We start from the raw sequence: 20,081 nt of genomic DNA, 5'->3' as shown, positions 1-20,081 counted from the left end.
TCTGTTTGCTTCTGGGACTGTTTCTTCCCAGCTGTTATCAAGCAACTGAACCATCCTACCTCAACCAGAGCGCATTCCTCAACTACCTATCTACCTCCTCCGGGACCCTCGGACTATCTTTGACCAGACATGTGTAAGAAGGAACTGCAGGTGCTGGTTTAAACCGAAGATAGGCACAAAAAGCTGGAGTTACTCAGCAGGACCGGCAGCATCTCTGGAGAGAAGGAACGGGTGACGTTTTTGGTCGCGACCCTACTTCGGACTGAACAGTCTGTCCCGCTGAGTTACTCCAGCATTTTGTGTCCACCTTCGACCTATCTTCAGTTTGAAGTTTAAGGAATGGGTGACGTTCGGGTCGAGACCCTTCTACTGAAGTGGGGTGTCGACCCGAAACGTCACCCATTCCTTCTCTCCAGAGATGCTGTCTGTCCCGCTGAGTTACTCCAGCATTTTGTGTCTGTCTTTAGAGAAGAAGAAAACTAAGCCATTACCACGAAACTGGCGATTATTTACGCCCATAAAGCTGGCTGTTTTGTAGTCCAAGTGTGGAAAGCACCAGGAAAGTAGATGGGAAATCTCTACCGCATTGTTTTTTGTTGAGTAAACAGGAAAAGGTATCAGCATAAACTGAGGCAGTGGGAATGAGCATAGCACAATAGCAGTGTGCAAATGGATTTCCGTATCCAGTTTAGTTTAGTTTAGAGATACAGCGCGGAAACAGGCCCTTTCGACCCACCGGGTCCGTGCCGACCAGCGATCCCCGCACATTAGCGCTATCCTATACCCACTAGGGACAATTTTTACATTTACCAAGTCAATTAACCTACAGACCTGTACGTCTTTGGAGTGTGGGAGGAAACCGAAGATCTCGGAGAAAACCCACACAGGTCACGGGGAGAACGTACAAACTCCGTACAGACGGAACCCGTAGTCGGGATCGAACCCGGGTCACCGGCACTGCATAATTTGGAGCCTCACGGCATAATTCAAAGGGGAAGGTGAGATGAGTGGAGCGCTGCATCCACTCGAGCACCAACAGGCAATGTCATATTTCAAAATCCGGTTATATCACTTTGCCGTGCAAGACATGAAACAAAAGTGATTTTTGGAAATAATTATTTTTGGACTGTCCACCTTTCCTGTTCTAATGTAAACTGTTCCTTTTCCAGAATAACAGCGCGGAGAAGCGAGTAACATTAGACATCGACCTCTGGGACAAATTTAGCGAACTCTCGACTAAATGCATTATCAAGACCGTCGAGTTTGCCAAACATCTTCCTGGATTTACCACTCTAACCATTGCTGACCAAATCACCCTCCTCAAAGCTGCCTGTCTAGACATCTTGGTAAGTACTGTATTTTTGTTTCATATCATTGTTTTACCCACAAATGTATTCTTCTTTTCCTCTGCCACGGATACTGCTACTGTCTAGACTTGGGCAGGGAACCAGACGGACATATAGCTCCTCCTCAACAATGCTTCTTTCTCTCAGGAGACAACATCTTTAGCAAGGAGAGAAGCCACGGAGTGCTGGGGTCAGGCAGCATCTCAGGAGAACGTGGATGGGCGACGTTTCGTGTCGAGACCCTTCGTCAGTCCCGAAAATGTCCCCACTTAAAACGTTACCCATCCAGGTTCCTGACCCGCTGAGCTTCTCGAGTGCAGTGTCTTTTGTAAACCAGCATCCTTGGTTCTATCTTTAGGGAAGGAAGTGAGAATATTAGCATCAACATAGCCATCACTCCCTCACTAAGTGTCAATATAGTTTAAGACGTTTATCCAGTAAATTAATTGACTATTTGTACTGTGTGTGTGTTTTTTAGTTTAGCTTTGACATGCAGCACGGAAACAGACCCTTCCCGCCCACCAATTTGTACGATCAGTGATCCCCGCACACTACCACTAATACTATCCTACGCACACACTCGGGGCACTTTGCAATTTTACTGAAGCCAATTAGCCTACAAACCCGTATGTCTTTGGCATGTGGGAGGAAGCCGGAGCACCCGGAGGGGGTACAATCTCCGTGCAGACAGCCCCCATGATCAAGTGTGTGTGTGTGTGAGAGAAAGAGAGACCCCAAGCAAACCAAATGTATGCCTTGGTCGTAATACCGAAGAGAACTTTTCACATTGCTTCTTTGTTTTCTCAGATTCTGCGAATCTGTACCAGATACACACAGGATCAGGACACCATGACGTTTTCGGATGGCCTTACCTTGAACAGGACACAGATGCACTTTGCAATGGTCCCCTTACTGATCCATTTGCCAAGCCTACACTGGAGATGGATGACCGTATGGGCTCCTGCATGTGGGAGGAATCCTGCCTCATTTGTGGAGGTAAGCACAATCTCCGTGCAGAATGTAGTTACAGATTGTACCTGATTAAACCCGGGTCATCAGGTGTGTGTGTGTGTGTGTGTGAGAGAAAGAGAGACCCCAAGCAAACCAAATGTATGCCTTGGTCGTAATACCGAAGAGAACTTTTCACATTGCTTCTTTGTTTTCTCAGATTCTGCGAATCTGTACCAGATACACACAGGATCAGGACACCATGACGTTTTCGGATGGCCTTACCTTGAACAGGACACAGATGCATAATGCAGGCTTTGGTCCCCTTACTGATCTGGTTTTTGCATTTGCCAATCAATTGCTGCCACTGGAGATGGATGACGCGGAGACTGGGCTCCTGAGCGCTATCTGCCTCATTTGTGGAGGTAAGCAAAAGGAAAGCCTGCCATTTTACCCGTGTACCTTTGAGAATGTAGCTACAGATTGTACCTGCAATTAAACCCGGGTCTCAGGCACTGTAAGACTGCGACTCTACGAGCTTTGCCACTGTGCTGCCTTTAAAAATCCATGATCAGATCTAATCCACCACAGTGTACACCAATAAAATCTGCATACACTGAGAGTTTGCTTATTTGACTTCACTCAAGAAAATGGCAATGGCATCTTGACGATGAAAATCATGATGGGGTACTTTAAACAACTTTCCCTGTCATTTAGACACGCGAGGGACAGGAACAGCTAATGGTCTAAGTAGAACAGAAAAAAGATGTTTGCACTAAGTTTTTTTTTTGAAAGATCTGATCATCTTGTCTTGTCCAATGGGTTCATGGAAAATAGATGAGGGACATACTTTATCTTTTATCAACTAAAAGCAGTAGCAGGTTTTCCGAATAGAAATGGAAAAAAAACTCCCCAGACTCCACACCTAATTGATTATTGATACGATTGACAAGGATTCGGATTGCTTTATATAAATGTTGACTACTATTGCGTAGGAAGGAACTGCGGATGCTGGTTTGCACCGAAGATAGACACAAAATGCTGGAGTAACACAGCGGGTCAGGCAGCATCTCTGGATAAAAAGGAATGGGTGATGTTTTGGGTCAAGTCCCTTCTACAGACTGGAGCAGCAGTCTGAAGAAGGGTCTCGACCCAAAACGTCACCTATTCCTTTTCTCCGGAGATCTTGCCTGACCCGCTGAGTAACTCCAGAATTTTGTACCTCTCCTAACTACTTTTTGCTCTGGACTATAATTTCTTTGCCAAGGATTATTCCATACTGAAATTTGGGACATATTCCCCAGCTTTCATTGAATGACCGAGTAGCTACAGCAGATTGAGTGCAATGAAACTGCAGGTGTAAACTCTAACCCACCGCCACTTCTCTCATTCAGATTCAGATTCAGATTCAGATTCAATTTTAATTGTCATTGTCAGTGTACAGTACAGAGACAACGAAATGCATTTAGCATCTCCCTTGAAGAGCGACATAGCAAACGATTTGAATTAAAAAAATAATAATAAGTGTCCGGGGGGGGGGGTGATTGGCAGTCACCGAGGTACGTTGTTTAGTAGAGTGACAGCGGCCGGAAAGAAGCTGTTCCTCGACCTGCTGGTTCGGCAACGGAGAGACCTGTAGCGCCTCCCGGATGGTAGGAGGGTAAACAGTCCATGGTTGGGGTGAGAGCAGTCCTTGGCGATGCTGAGCGCCCTCCGCAGACAGCGCTTGCTTTGGACAGACTCAATGGAGGGGAGCGTGGAACCGGTGATGCGTTGGGCAATTTTCACCACCCTCTACAATGCCTTCCGGTCGGAGACAGAGCAGTTGCCATACCATACTGTGATGCAGCTTCCTTCCACCCCACCCCCTGCACCAAGCCTGATGAATAGTCCCAATGCAAAATGTTATCTGTCCATTCCCTCTACAGATGCTGCCTGACCTGCTGAGTAACTGCAGCACTTTGTTTTTTTACTCTACTGCGGGTGACTGATGTTGAGATCTTTCACTGGATTTGCTAGACACTAAGAAAAGTAGCTAGAAATGTTCTACTGTCTGAGTCAGTAATGTTGACGCATCGAGTCGGCGTCGACCAGCGATCCGCGTACACGTAACACTATCCTACCCACCGGGGACAATTTATAATCTACATTAACCTACAAACCTGTACGTCTTTGTAGTGTGGGAGGAAAGCTGAGCACCCGTGCGGGGAAAACCCACCGCGGTCACAGGGAGAGTGTACAAACTCTGTTCAGACAGCACCCGTGGTCAGGATCGAACCTGGGTCTCTGACACTGTGAGGCAGCGACTCTACCTCTGCACCATTTATTTATTCACTTGGATAAGATGATAGAAAGTTGCTGTTGAACTCGTAGCCCATTATAGATACTCATCTCTGACAGGATTAAAATTAGCTGAACATTTCACTGACGAGAATTGGAATGTTTTGTCATCTCCCTTCATTCAAGAAATTAAACTTCAATATACAGTTCATCAGTATTTTGCCAACAGAGCTAACACTGTGTTGTACTGAGTCATCTGGAGGTTTGGAAAAATCGCATAGAATTAGGATTGCTAAACTAGTTAAAAAATAATTAGAATTAATCTTGGGATTTAATATTTTAATTTGTCATATTTATTTGAGTTCAGTTATATTTATTTAATTAATGCGTTTGTCACCATGCATGGTATTCCAGTTATTTGTATTTTTAGCTGCTGTGACAGTGATGTTGGTTTGTTTTGGCCTTTGTGCCTCATCATTACTGTGAACTTAAGTTTAGTTTAGAGAAAGAGCGTGGAAACAGGTCCTTCAGCCCACTGAGTCCGCGCCGACCAACGATACCCGCGCACTAAACAGTATCCTACACACACCAGGGACAGTTTTACCAAGCCAATTAACCTACAACCTGTCCGTCTTTGGAGTGGGGGGAAGAAACCGGAGCACCCGGAGAAAACCCACGCGGTCACAGGGAGAACATGCAAACTCCGTAGTTATGATTAAACCTGGGTCTCTGGCGCTGTGAGGCAGCAACTCTACCGCTGTGCTGCCCACAGGTCTCCACAGGTGCTGCCTGACCCGTTGAGTTCCACCAGTACTTTGCGTTTTGCATTAACCTTTCAGGTCTGGGACCTTTCATAGTACCTGAGAAAGACCAAGCAGGCATCTTAACAATTGTAGCAATGCCAGTAAAGGGCCTGTCCCACTTGGAAGTCATTTGCGTGTCACGCAGGTGGCGTGCGAGGATTTTGAGAGTCCCAAAATCCTGGGGCGTTGCGCGCGTCACTGCCTGCGTCACCACGTCTCACCAAGCGCCATGCGCGCGTAATGCACACTGTGCGTGCGTCGTGACACAAAAATGATGTCGCATAAATGACGCGCAAATAACACCCAAGTGGGACAGGCCCTTTAGGCTGTTTGGTTTGTCGCTGAGTGCTTCACCTGTGTTCAATATTAAGCAGTGGTTTACAGCAGACACTCCCAATAAAGTGTTAGCCGGCTGAAATTGATGCTGCATCTCTGAACTCTAGAGTCCTTCATGTTAAAACCACAGACTGCAAGTCCATTAACACCCACACATCCAGTTGCTCTTACTCCATGTGTAGGAAGGAACTGCAGGTGCTGGTTTAAACTGAAGATAGACACAAAAAAGATGGAGTAACTCAGCGGGTCAGACAGCATCTCTGGAGAAATGGAATAGGCGATGGTTTTGTTCGAGACCCTTCTACCGGGGTCTGAAGACCTGTGTGACCTGCTGAGTTACTTCAGCTTTTTGTCTCAATCTTTGCTCTTATTCCATCACAGGGCAAACCTTACTAAGGTTAAGACGAGTGTTGTGAATAGCAGATGACACAGGATGCTCATTGACTTGGACTTAGACATACTGCTTTCTCCAGATATTCATTAGTCATAAGGTCATGTGATAGGAGTAGAATTAGGCCATTCGGCCTATCACGGCTGTGGGGCCAGATGATAATGAGTTACACAGACAATGGAACCCAATAGGATGAGAGTGAAACCAGTAGATCGACTTGGGTGGGGGAGGGACGGAGAGAGAGGGGATGCAAGAGTTACTTGAAGTTAGAGAAATCAATATTCGTACCACTGGGGTCTTCTTCTTGCGTATAGCGTGCACAGTTGTAGGATAACTTGTTCTATTTGATCTTATTTAATTGTGCATGCCGGGTTGCTTGCATTCGTCGAAACAGGGTGGACCACGTGAAGGTTGCAATCTTCCACCCCAACCACTGGGGTGTAAGCTGCCCAAGCGAAATACGAGATGCTGTTCCTCCAATTTGCATTTGGCCTAGCTCTGGCAATGGAGGAGGCCCAGGACAGAAAGGTCAGTGTGGGAATGGCTAGGGGAGTTATTATTTGGCAACTGGGAGATCAGGTACAAACACTTTGCAGAGACCAACCACTGCAGGATGTACTCAAGACAGGGTTAGATTTAGCTCTTTGGGCTAACGGAATCACAGGATATGGGGCAAAATCAGGAACGGGGTACTGATTTTGGACGATCAGCCATGATCATATTGAATGGCGCTGCAGGCTCGAAGGGCCAAATGGCCTACTCCTGCACCTATGTTTCTATGGAAGGCAGAGTTAGATGGTACATTGCTGTCACTGGCAAAACTACTTCATTGATGAAAATAAAACAGACTTGGTTTTTCATTTGATCCCTGGGGCTTTGTGTTAAATTTGCTTCACTACACCTGAATTGCTTTCTGAAGCAACCACGACAGACAGTACTGCCAAAGTGCATTTTGAATGTCCTGGTTAAAGGGAAGATCTGCCAGCTAATTCTTATTCTTTGCCCAGTTTGGGCCTGTTTGTGGTCAGCAATGAGAAGATGCCACGGGTCATTTGAATCCATTATTTGATGGTGTGGTAACGTGGGCTAATATCTTGGACATTTACTTGTGAAAACCCAGGCTATAATGTTGTATAATAACGTGTAGGAAGGAACAGCAGATGCTGGTTTCGACTGAAGATAGACACACAAAGCTGGAGTAACTCAGCGGGACGGGCAGCATCTCTGGAGAGAAGGAATGGGTGATGTTTTAGGGCGAGACGTTTTCTTCAGACGGAGCCTCTCCAGATATGCTGCCTCCTGTTGAGTTACTCCAGCTTGTTGTGCCTCTCGTTGTTATAATGTGCTGATAGCACCCTCTGGTGCTCATCTGCAGTACATCTATGTGCTGGGCGGCACAGTGACGCAGCGGTAGAGTTGCTGCCTTACAGCACCAGAGACCCAGGTTCGATCCCGACTACGGGTGCTGTCTGTACGGAGTTTGTACGTTCTCCCCGTGACCCGCGTGGATTTTCTCCGGGATCACGGGTTCCTCCCACACTCCAAAGACATACAGGTTTGTAAGCTAATTGGGTTGGTACCTGTAAATTGTCCTTAGTGGGTGTAGATGGCCTTAGTGTGCGGGGATCGCTGGTCAGCGTGGACTCGGCAAGTCGATGGGGCCTGTTTCCACTCTGTATCTCTAAACTAAACTAAACTGACCTCTTTTTTTTTTTTTTTTTTTTTTTTTGTGATAGAAAAAGGTAGAATTAGTGTTTCCTGTCAAGGCTCTCATAATGTGAACTGTTTTAGATTGGAAATGCTTGGATAGAACACAAATTAGTGTTTCCTGTCAATCATAATGTGAACTGGCAGATGAAATAATAATGCACTAAATGGCACACATGGATCTGTTCCTCTCACTTGCTGTGCTGATGGTTTAATCTGCATTCTCACAGAACGGTGTGTGTTCAAGATCCTGTCCACGATCCCAGGGCGTAATCTAAGCTGACCTTTCCCGAAGATAGACACAAAAAGTTGGGGTCACTCAGCGGGACAGGCAGCATCTCTGGAGAGAAGGAATGGGTGAAACATGCTGCCTGGCCCGCTGAGTTACCCCAGCTTTTTGTGTCTATCTTCGGTTTAAACCAGCGCTTGCAGTTCCTCCCTGACATTTTCCGAGATTACTACATTAGTGGAAGTGACTCCTGTCAGGACTTCTCTATGTGGCTAATCTGGATTCCCGGATTCCAGAGATATAATTAAAGAACAGACCAGGATTTATCCTGGGTAGACAAAAATGCTGGAGAAACTCAGCGGATGAGGCAACCCGGAAGGGTCTCGACCCGAAACGTCACCTATTCCTTTGCTCCATAGATGCTGCCTCACCCGCTGAGTTTCTCCAGCATTTTTGTCCACCTTCGATTTTTCCAGCATCTGCGGTTCTTTCTTAAAGGATTTATCCTAGTGCCTTGAGAAAATTTCTCCTCAACATATCTTGTCAAAAACAGGTTAGTCACCCCCTAGCACCCGGTCCATGCAGAAAGGAAGAAAAGTAGAAAGATAGAGGATGGAAAAAAATCAAATAAAATGTGAATTTGATTGTTGTGTTGGAATGGATCTTGGTTCAAGATGCCCATTGTGTGGTGTGCAAGTTTTTGTTTGGATCTCTGTTATACTCACATGAAGAGTGAAGGTGTATCTTAATCTTCCTCTTGCGCCTAATTGTAAGACGTGTACAGAACTTGATTATCACCTCCCTCTGCTGCATGCAAACTTACATGGATTTAATTATTGTCGGGTAAATTGAGTTATCTTGTGCGCGGTTTTGAGTCCTGTGGTGAGGATTTGCTGAAGCGTAGGCTTTAAACACTCTCCTTTCAACTCCTGGGATTTGGGCTTCACTTCCTCCAGATGGATGTGGGGAAGGTGTCCTTTCTGACTGATGACTATTTAGGGTCATAAGTGAAATGAGCTTCAGCACATTCTCCATTCAATTCCCAGTGGGCATGTCTCTTCATCAGAGACTGACCTCGCCACAGACACCGCAAGGGCATTGTCACCGGCTGCTATTTGTGAGCATTAGTATTGCTACATCAATGTTTCAGAGATCTCACTGACTTGTGCCTGTTTAAATGGCTGTCAGTCCCACACATGCACTGTTCATGTTGGGGAATGGCATATCAGTTCCTGCACGCACGTGCGTACAGACACACACACCGACACACACATGCACACACACGCACACACAGACCGATGCACACAAACACACACATGCACTGTTCATGTTGGGGAATGGCATATCAGTTCCTGCACGCACGTGCGTACAGACACACACATGCACACACACATACACACCTGCACACACACACACAGACCGACGCACACAGACGCACACGCAGAGATCAACGCACACACACAACGACTGATGCGCACGCGCGCAGACACAGAGATCAACACACACACACACACACACCGATATGCACACACGCACACACACACACACACACACACAGGCACACACATACACACATACACACATACACACACATGCAAACACACACACACACACACACACATCGATACACACACACACGCACACACACGCATACACACACACACACAATGAGGCACACACACACACGCATAGACACACACAATGAGGCGCACACACACACACACACACACACACACACACTCACACACACACACACTCACACACACACTCACACAATGTATGTATGCCACACAGGAATAATGGAGGAAAGCAAGTGATGAAACTCTTTGTTTTGCAGACCGGCAGGACTTGGAGGAGCCGGAGAAAGTGGATAAGCTGCAGGAGCCGCTGTTGGAAGCTCTGAAGATCTACGTGAGGAAGCGGCGGCCAAACAAGCCACACATGTTCCCCAAAATGCTGATGAAGATCACAGATCTGCGCAGCATCAGTGCCAAAGGTGAGTGTGCGGCTGGCCACCACGGCCAAGGCCTGGGGCTAGAGCACCGTAACATCTCCTCATGTCCTGGTCATTGAAACATGGTAACCGACCAAGCCGCCCGCCTGCAGCTGAGGAATCGTATGAGTTTAGATTTTACTCGTGGACTTTAGCTGAATACTTTCCAATCATTCAATAGAAAGACCATAAGACATAGGAGAAATTTTAGGCCATTCAGAAGTTCATACGTTATAGGAGCAGAATTAGGCCATTTGGCCCTTCAAGTCTACTCTGCCATTTAATCCTATCTTTCCCCCTCAACCCCATTCCCCATGCCCCTGACACCCTTACTAATGAAGAACCTGTTGGTCTCTGCTTTAAAAATACCCAACAACTTGGCCTCCACAGCCGCCTGTGGCAGTGAATTCCACAGATTGATTCGCCAACCCAAAGAAATTTTCTCGTCTCCTTTCCAGAGGTACGCCCTTTTCTTCTGAGCTTGTGCCCTCTGGTCTGAGGATCTCCCGCTAGTGGAGACATTATCTCCACATCCACTCTATCCAGGCCTCACTGTTTTGTAAGTTTCATTGAGGTTCCCCCACGTCCTTCTAAACTCCAGCGAGTACAGGCCCAGACTCGTCAAACATGACACCCTACATTAACCCAGTCGTCACCGGGATCATTCTCCAAAACCTTCTCTGGATCCTTTGCAAAGCCAACACATCCCTCCTCGGATTTGAGGCCCAACGTTCGGCCCATCATGTCTGTTCCGCCATTCGATCATGGCTTAAAAGAAGACACAAAGTGCTGAAATAACTCAGCGGGTCAGTACGAGGAAGGGTCCCGACCCGAACCGATGCCTATCCATGTTCTCTCGAGACACTGCCTGACCCGCTGAATTACTCCTGCTCTTTGTAAACATCCTCGTAAATCATTCTGTTCAGAGATACAGTGTGGAAATAGGCCCTTCGGCCCACCGGGTCTGCGCCGACCAGTGATCCCCACACAAAAAACGCCATTCTACTACACACACTAGGGACAATTTACAATTTACAGAAGCCAATTAACCTACAAACCCGTAAGCCTTTGGAATGTGGGAGGGAACCGGAGATCCCGGAGAAAACCCATGCAGGTCACGGGGAGAACATGCAAACTCCGTACGGACAGCACCCCGCGGTCAGGATCGAACCTGGGTCTCTGGCTCGGTAAGGCAGCAACTCTACCGCTGCGCCAACCTCAACATCCTTCCCTGCAGGGTTGACCAAAACAGAACACAGTACTGCAGGACTGGCTTCACCAAGGCCTTGTGTATTTGTCTGGAGTGATTAGCTGCAGGCTTCAGTATCTGAGCATGAATCAAAGCGGTTCAGTCCGACCCCTGATTCTCACGGCCGTGTGCATGCGTGTCCCTCTTGTTTCCAGGAGCTGAGCGGGTGATCACCCTCAAGATGGAGATTCCCGGATCGATGCCGCCCCTCATTCAGGAGATGCTGGAGAATTCCGATGGCATCGACCCTTCCTCCTCACCCTGCAGTAAGAGTGGTGCAGCCCGGCCCTGCAGCAGCCCCAGCCTGTCTCCCAGCTCAGCCAGCAGCAGCAGTCCCAACACCCAGTCATCGTAGCTTCCCGAGGCCACAGAGGAACAAGCGGGCCGGACTCCCGCTCACGGGGACGTTTGAAGTGTTTGCAAAAAGACGAAGTGTTCACGGGATGGGCCACAGTATTGTTTGCCACGCACTCTGCAGCTTGTGGAAGGCCGTCCAGACTGGGTCGTAACTTGCGCCTCAGCCGGGCTGGAAGTCACGTGCTTAACTACGGTGGACATCGAATTCAGGGTTGTGCTGGGCACCAGATACGGTGTGCACACGCACGCACACACCGGCACGCACGCACTCACGCACGCACGCGAACCTAAACACAGACGCACGCATGCATGTGTGCACGCACAACACGCGCCTAAACGCAGACATACACAACGCATACGCGTGCAACACACGGCTAAACAGACACGTACGATGTGCGCATGTGACACGCACACACACACAACCAAACACGCACTCACGTGCACAAGCAACACACACCTAAAGACAGACACACTAGGCGAGTGTGAAGATGACACGCACACGACATGCACATGCCACACATGCACACAAACGTGCGTGTGCCGCGCACGCACGCACCCACAAGACGTGTGCATGCCACACATACACAGAAAAATACCCACCATCCAAAATAGGAATCGGCAGTTGTCAAACAAAACTGCACCTCCTGTTGTAAGCCTTCAGCTTCTGGGTTTAGAATGACTTACTGCTAGGAGAGAAACGATGAAGACCATTGTGTTTATTTTTTTTAAAAATATTTTTCCTCTCCTTTTGTTTATCTTTCAATAATCTGATATAATACTAGTTGATAGACTGGATTCCCCAGCCCAAAATCCAAAGTAGTGTCCAAACATGAGGAATTTGAACAAAAGAGAAGTTTATATGAAATGAAACATTTAATGGATTATTTTTGTTGGAACTGTTTTAAAAATTGGATTTACCAGAGGAGGAAGAAGCAAAAACACGATGAAGTTGCTACATTTTTGAGAAGAGTTGCAAACAAACTGGACGATAATGAAGGTAGCTAGGTTACACTAGGGATGACTGTAAATATGCTGTTCAGTTTAATGTACTCACAAGAAGTTCTTTTATGCCTTTGTTGGTGGGATGTTCATTTTAAGCACATTTATTCCGTGAGAGGGCATGGTTCTGAAGTACTGTGTAGGTCTCTAATGTCCCAGGCAGGCCACCGTGCCACAAGGGAAGGCAGCGAAGGCACATAGGCAGAGCCGCACCTCACGCCCCTGGTCCCAGTTTGGTGGCCGGTCCCTAGTCGGGGGTCTGCAATGCTCACTGTCCAGTATAAAGACCCCCCTATCCGCGAGTCTTATTTGGCTGGGCGACCAGTTCTTGTGCCAGCCAGGACTATCATTAACTTGTCCGTTGCTAACCATTTGTCAGCCGGAGGGTGGGGTTATGTTTTATTTTTAAACGAACCTTGTAGAATTCTTCGTCGAAGCAGCCCGCCCCCACCCCGCGTACCAGCCTCGGTAGCGATCAGTGGATTAAATGTCACCGCAGGAATGGGGGGGGCGGGGTGGGTCGCGAATGGCGTCCTTGGCAGAAACACGAGGAACGGGTTTTGAGGCTTTTTCCGAAAGGGTCTGAAGAAGGGTCTCGACCCGAAACGTCGCCCATTCCCTCTCTCCAGAGATGCCGCCGCCTGTCCAGCTGAGTTACGGCAGCATTTTGTTTGTGTAAAGGGTTTGAGCGTGGGTGGGGATGTGACCCGGGTGAGCTGTGGAACGTGGGCCTGCACAGTACTCAGGATGCTCCGACTGCTCGTTCAAAAGTCAGTCGGTCGGTCGGTCGGACGGTCAGTCGCCTTTCCACCTCCGCTGGTTTGGCTCTCGGTTATCTCGTTATAGTTAAAGCTTTAAACTGCATTGGAGTTTTTTTTGTTTTGTTGGATATTTTAAGACTGCCGAGTTTGATGGTGCGGACGTTTCTGAGAGTGAAGCAGGCATAACTGGGTTTGCGTGCTGCCACAGGCTGGACTCTGTATCACTCCGCTACACTCCGTTTCCCACACTCTCCCTGCCAAATCTCGGCTGAAGCAAGGTGAGCCACTCGTCCTAGAAGGCCCAGACCTGGACCCCTTGATATCCATTCTGGGGATGTGCGTCTCACAGCAAGGAAGGCATTTTGTTGACCATGTTCATAAAGTATAGGAGCAGAATTAGACCATCCATCCCATCAAGTCTACTCCGCCATTCAATCATGGCTGATCTATCTTTCCCTCTCAACCCCGTTCTCCTGCCTTCTCCCCCGACACCCGTACTAATCAAGAATCTGTCAATCTCCACCTTAAAAATATCCATCGGCTTGGCCTCCACAGCCATCTGTGGCAATGAATTCCACAGATTCACCACCCTCTGACTAAAGAAATCCCTCCTCATCTCTTTTCTAAAGGTACGTCCTTTTATTTCGAGGCTATGGCCTCTGGTCCTAGATTCTCCTACTAGTGGAATCATCCTCTCTAGCCAGGCTTTACACTGTACAGTAAGTTTCAATGAGGTCCCTCCCCTCATTCAAGTCTACTTCTCCCTTCACCCCATAACCCCTGACACCCGTACTAATCACCCATAAGGGCTCTGTGAGGGGATCGATGCCCTGGAACGGGCAGTTTGATGCAACTGTGTGGGCAGCGAGTCATAGAAAAACACAGCGCAGAAACAGGCCCTTCGGCCCACCAAGTCCATGCCAGCCATCAGTCCCACACCCCCAGCCTTACACTATTCCCCATTTTTGTTTTCCCCTTTTATTCCCATCGGCTTCCTTCGCTAAGGGACGAGTTGCAGAGGCCCGTGGACTTACCGACCGACATGCCTTCAGGATGTGTGAGGAAAGCAGAGGAAATGCATAAGATCCCGTACGGGGGGTGGGGGGGGGGGGATGGGCAAACTCCACACAGACGGTGCCAGGAGTCAGGATTGAACCTGGGTCTCTGGTCCTGTGAGGCAACGACTCTGCTGGTCGTACCACTGTGCTGTCCACACACGCCCAGAGAACAGCGGGGGAGGGGGGTGGATTAGAACCATGACCCAGGTCAAGGTCTAGACGCTCTACGTCCCACAATGAACCAACTTGGATTTCACGGCGGCCTGATAAAGTCATTCATTCATTGGCACCAACAGTTTGTTTCCACTCTATATTTCACAAGGTGAGTTCAAATTCCCAGACCCGTCGAGGGCAAAGAAAAATCGGGGCACCCCCCCCCCCCCCCCAGCCTCAGGTTTGAATCAAAAAGGGCAGAATTGATGCGACTCTAAAAAGCAAATTATCAATAACGATCCCGGCAAGGATTCAAGCAGGCGTGACATTGAAAGGAAAGGACAAACTGCAACGGTTTTCAATCGATCTGGGTTCCTCTGCGAAGATTGGACTGGGGGGAGGTGGGGAGGGGGGGGATGTTATTGATAGCTTTTATAACATCAGCTTTGAGGCAATGACTTTGACCTTCAACCCGTGTCAAAATTAGAAATCCACTCCGAGACCCTGCACACTGCTGCACCAGCATCCCAGGCCTTTCATTCAGCGGCTATTGACCGGGTGTTGTTCTTATTTGTCGGCTGCATGTAAATCACCTTGACAGTGAAAGCCTGCGAGGGGCCGGGGCGGTTGGCATGCCAGCAAGTGAAGGTGACCATAGCTGTCGGGATTCTCTCACCGTTTGGGTTGAGGTTTAGCTGGACCATGACCTTCGAGGTGACGCGAAAGGTCGTGCACGCTCCAGAACAAAGCTGCGTCTGCCCCAAGATGGACGCAAAATTCCGGGGCGTCTCCGGCGGGTCTGGCAGCATCGCCGGAGAAAAGGAATGGGTGACGTCTCAGATCGAGACCCTTCTTCAGACCCGACCCGAAACGTCGCCGATTCCTTTTCTCCAGGAACGCTGCCTGACCTCACGCCGAGCTACTCCAGCGTTTTGTGGCTTATCTTCAGTGTAAACCAGCATCTGCAGTTCCGTTCCTACACAGGAACGGTGTAAGTTGGCCAGGGATCTGCCACCCTGCAGAAGATGCTGTTCCCTAAAGGCAGTTGATCCGACGGGAGGTCTTGAGATCTGTGTAGCCAGCGAGCAGCTGCCCCCTGAGCTTCCCTGAGTGCCATTGAAGCACAACATAGAAAGGTACGTCACAGGAACAGGCCCTTCGGTCCACAATGTCCGTGCCGTACATAATGTAAACTACCCTCATCTGCCTACACGCGATCCACACCCCTCCATTCCCTGCACTTCCACGTACTATCTAAAAGCCTCTTAAACGCCACAGTTGCATCTGCCTCCACCGCCACCACTGGTAGCAGGCCCCAAGCACCCGCCACTCTGTATTCAATAAAAACCTGCCCCACACACCTCCTTTAAACTTTGCCCCTCTTGCCTTAAAGCCCTCTAGTCTTCGACGCTTCCAAACGGGGAAGAATGCGACCCCAGATTCAGACTTTTGGAACATTTCAGATGGACAACTTTCTGAGGCAGAAGCAACAGATACCACCAGCTTTGGCTCGATACTAGATTGGTTTTGTACCCTTGTAGCCTGGGTCGCTGTTGTCCGAGTCTGTCCCAGCCTCCACCTCAGACCACTTTTCTTTGGGGACCACCATCCCAGGGAGAAGCAAGCAGATAGATTTGTGCAGATCAGACGCCTTCCCTCGTGGTGCGTGTGAGACTCTCGCCATCCCTGATCAACACAGCCCAGCCTGGTCTGTCCAAAACGCCAGGATCCCAGAGATAAGTTCATAAGTGATAGGAGTAGAATTAGGCCATTCGGCCCGTCAAGCCAAGTCTATTCCGCCATTCAATCATGGCCGATCTATCTTTCCCTCTCAATCCTATTCTCCTGCCTTCTCCCATTAACCCCTGACGCCCGTACAAATCTGGAATCCTGATCTCTCTGCTGGATCTCTTGTGTCCCTTTAAACTCCTGAAATGCAGCTCAATCCATACTTACACGTGCTACAATGAAGGCCAGCACATTGCTGTTGGTGCCGCCCATGGGCTTTGGAGAGGTTAATAAAGGAATGACAACCTGATGTTGATGCACATTAGACCCGATCACTTGGATAATCTTACTTGCAGCTTCCCAGTGACGATACCTTCAAAACTACCTTCAATCGACACCAATTCCACAGCTCACACGTTCTATAACCTCTGTGAAACACAGCAGCAGCAGCAGCAGGTCAAACTGGCCATCGATCCTTCCAGTTTTGTGCCTTTTCTGGGAAGCTATTTTCAAGGAAGTTCATGGATAAATAACTCTTTAGCAGTTTAAAAGTCTCAGCAAATTTTTTTTTTTAACTTTTGAGCAAGTTCTCCCCCCTCATTGCCCCAGTTTTCATGAAAGGAGAATTTGCAGCAAATTATAATTTTTTAATATATATATATATAGTATTTATTTGAATTTTAGCTGTCAATTTGACTGATGCAGTCCATTTTTTGCCCACCGTCTGAAACGCTGTGCAGAGTACACGGCCGGGACAAGAATGAGCAGATGCTGCCGCCCGCTGGCCATTATTATTACTACAGGTTAATTTTCAAAGCGTGGCTGAAATAGACAAAACACCTTCTACTGCTTGAAACAGGCCCACTTGGAAAGTAATGGTGGTGGTGCCTAGTTGCAGCCATTGAAGAGCGTTGAAGAGGAGAGACACGTTGTATTCTCGTTTGTGATTCAGAGCTGATAGGGCACAAGTGTTTGGGTCGTTGTGAGTTATAGGTCATGATGCAAATCTTTTCCTCTTCGGGGTGCAGTGTATTTACCCCCCCTCCCCCTCTCTTCACAAATGTAACATCCTGCTCTCTTTTGTGAGTGAACTTCTCCTAGCAAACCCTTCCCCTTCCGCCATCTTTTCCCCAGCCCAGTGACAGGCCAATCCCTGTCTCTGAGAGTAGCAATGTGGATGAAATTCAGTGTCCTATTTTACACAATCCTTTTCTATCGTGAAACAGCCACAAATTAAAAGGTACAGTTACACATTTTGTTAAAAAAAAAAAAAAATCATTACCCTGACACTTCCACTGTTAACGATGAGTTCTTGTTCTGTTCATGGATGTGTTAGTGTACTGGGAGAGACTGTACAGTAAAACCTCCTATAACAAGGCTTTACCTGTGCAGATGTTACTGTTAAACTTTTCATGAAGTCTACTGGCAAAAGAATAAAGTTATATTTATTCTACAATTATGCATAGTCTTTTCTGAGACAGTGCGTGCATCTTATTTTCCTGAAATTGCATGTTCAGATATTCCAAATCTACTGCAGTGAATCAAGGCCCTTCGGATGATAAGATTCGAAAAAGATTCAATTTAATTGGCCCATTTACCGTTCTCTCCTATCTACTGAAATCCTTTTGTTATGTACTTGCCACCCATTCCTCTGGCAGCTTTTCTATTTCACCAACCCATGTGCTGCCCCTATTCCTCTAAATCTTTATCTCACCAGCCCATAATACCGTGATTTTAGAATATCGCAAATAAAAAACCTTAAATTTTTATATGTTCCTCTAAGATCCCCCTCATCCTTCTAGGCTCGGGAAAAAGCCTGTCTTTTCAGTCTTATCTAAGTCCCACCCCTGTATCAATCTCACCTACGCCCTCCAATACAACAATACTCCAGATATGGTCTCACCAGAGCCCTATACAGCTGCAGAAGAACCTCTCTACTCCTATACTGAAATCCTCTTGTTATGAAGGCCAACATTCCATTAGCTTTCTTCACTGCCTGCTGTGCCACCATATAGCGCCCCCAAATCCCGTCTTAACTTTCTCGTTGATCTTTTCTGCACCTTTTCCAGCTTACTGAGCTTCCAGGTGTGGTTCTTAGCACCAAGTATTGCTTAGCCTGGATGTTGCCTAGCCTGGATGAGAGGGCCAACTGCAAAGCAAATCCATGGATCAAGAAGTTTAAGAAGGAACTGCAGATGCTGGAAAATCGAAGGTAGACAGAAATGCTGGAGAAACTCAGCGGGGGAGGCAGCATCTATGAAGTGAAGGAAACCTTCACTCCATAGATGCTGCCTCACCCGCCTGAGTTTCTCCAGCATTTTTTGTCTACCATGGATCAAGAAGTTGGGAAAAGTGCTTTCCTTCCAGGCCGGCCACTGGGAGTTGAGTTGAGTGGGATCAGGAGTGTGTTCTCCTCCGCTGACCTACATGAGTAGGTACTTGGGAAAGGACAGGTGAGAAGACTGCTGACAATACACTCAGTCACATTCCATCAAGAACAATACACCAGGAAAACGGCAACATGGGTTGTCAAAAATTGTTCCCATTGCTGAATGAACGATCGTGACCCTTGGTTTGAACGGTAAGTAATCACATTCATGTTGCTATTGTACGAGTCACTGACCAAGAGGCTATACATAGCGTGGTTTTAGATGAACGCAAAGTTCTGGAGTAACTCAGTGGGTCAGGCAGCATCTCTGGAGAAGAAGGAATGGGTGACACTTTGGGTCAGGGTCTGAAGAAGGCCCCATAATGATAACCACCTAGTTGTCACAGAGTCAGAGACTAATACAGCATGGAATTTTGCCCACCTTGTCCATGCTCACAAAGTTGGCATTCTGGGCTAGTCCCATTCTCTCGTATTTGGCCAATATCCCTCAAATTCACAAATAACTCCTCTTTGGATCTGAATATCATATGCCTCAATCGTTTTAGCTTCTTTGATCTTTTCCACCGTGAAAAAGAGATGAGAGATATTAAATGAATATTTCTCCCGTCTTTAGTGGCTGTACACAACTGCAGCCGTGCTGATCTTTAAGGGGACCTTTTCTTTCATTAGCCACCTATTACTATTAAATTACCTGAACAATCTCTTTGGATTTTCCTTTACCTTGTCTGCCACGTCTAGATGTTCTCCCACATACTCGCTGGGGGATTAACATAGAACAGTGGGCGTATGGAACGAGCTGCCGGAGGAGGTAGTTGTGGCGAGTACTACCACAATGGTCAAGAAACATTTAGACAGATACATGGATAGCAATAGGTTTAGAAGGATAGGGTCCAAACACAGGTAGGTGGAACTAGTGTAGATGGGGCATGTTGGTTGGCATGGGCAAGTTGGGTCGAAGTGCCTGTTTCCATGCTGTATCACTCTGAACATTGCAGCACAAGAACCGGCCCTTTGGCCCACACTTTGTGCCGAACGTGATGCCAAGTCCATCTCTAATCTGAATCAGACATCAGTCTGAAGAAGGGTCTCGAGTCTCGACCCGAAACGCCACCCATTCCTTCCCTCCAGAGATGCTGCCTGTCCCGCTGTTACTCCAGCATTTTGTGTCCATCCCTCATCTACCTGTGCGTAATCCATATCCATCCATTCCCCGCATACCCATGTGCTTATCCACTATTGGTCTCAACCACCACCTCCTGACAGCATGATCCAGACACTCACCACCCTCCGTGTAAAAAATCTTGCCCCGCACATCTCCTTTAAACTTTGCCCCTCTCACCTTAAAGCTGTGCCC

The 20,081-nt window shown here is 47.7% G+C and overlaps 1 protein-coding gene across 2 annotated transcripts in view; it reads left to right on the top strand.

The window, feature by feature from the left end:
• Window positions 1–12,707, top strand: part of raraa (retinoic acid receptor, alpha a) — a 531,083-nt gene extending 518,376 nt beyond the window's left edge. For both annotated transcript variants that reach the window (XM_055656972.1, XM_055656973.1), the window contains 4 exons: window positions 1,170–1,346; window positions 2,515–2,719; window positions 9,878–10,036; window positions 11,438–12,707. In XM_055656972.1, coding sequence (XP_055512947.1) covers window positions 1,170–1,346; window positions 2,515–2,719; window positions 9,878–10,036; window positions 11,438–11,637 — 741 coding nt within the window. In that variant the 3' untranslated portion in view covers window positions 11,638–12,707. The remainder of the gene's footprint in view (window positions 1–1,169; window positions 1,347–2,514; window positions 2,720–9,877; window positions 10,037–11,437) is intronic.
• The last annotated feature ends 7,374 nt before the right edge of the window (window positions 12,708–20,081 follow it).

This window comes from Leucoraja erinacea, chromosome 27 (assembly GCF_028641065.1).
Source record: "Leucoraja erinacea ecotype New England chromosome 27, Leri_hhj_1, whole genome shotgun sequence".
NCBI classification, from domain to species: Eukaryota; Metazoa; Chordata; class Chondrichthyes; order Rajiformes; family Rajidae; genus Leucoraja; species Leucoraja erinaceus.
Note: the sequence above shows the minus strand (reverse complement) of the source record. Positions and strands in the feature narration are given on the sequence as shown.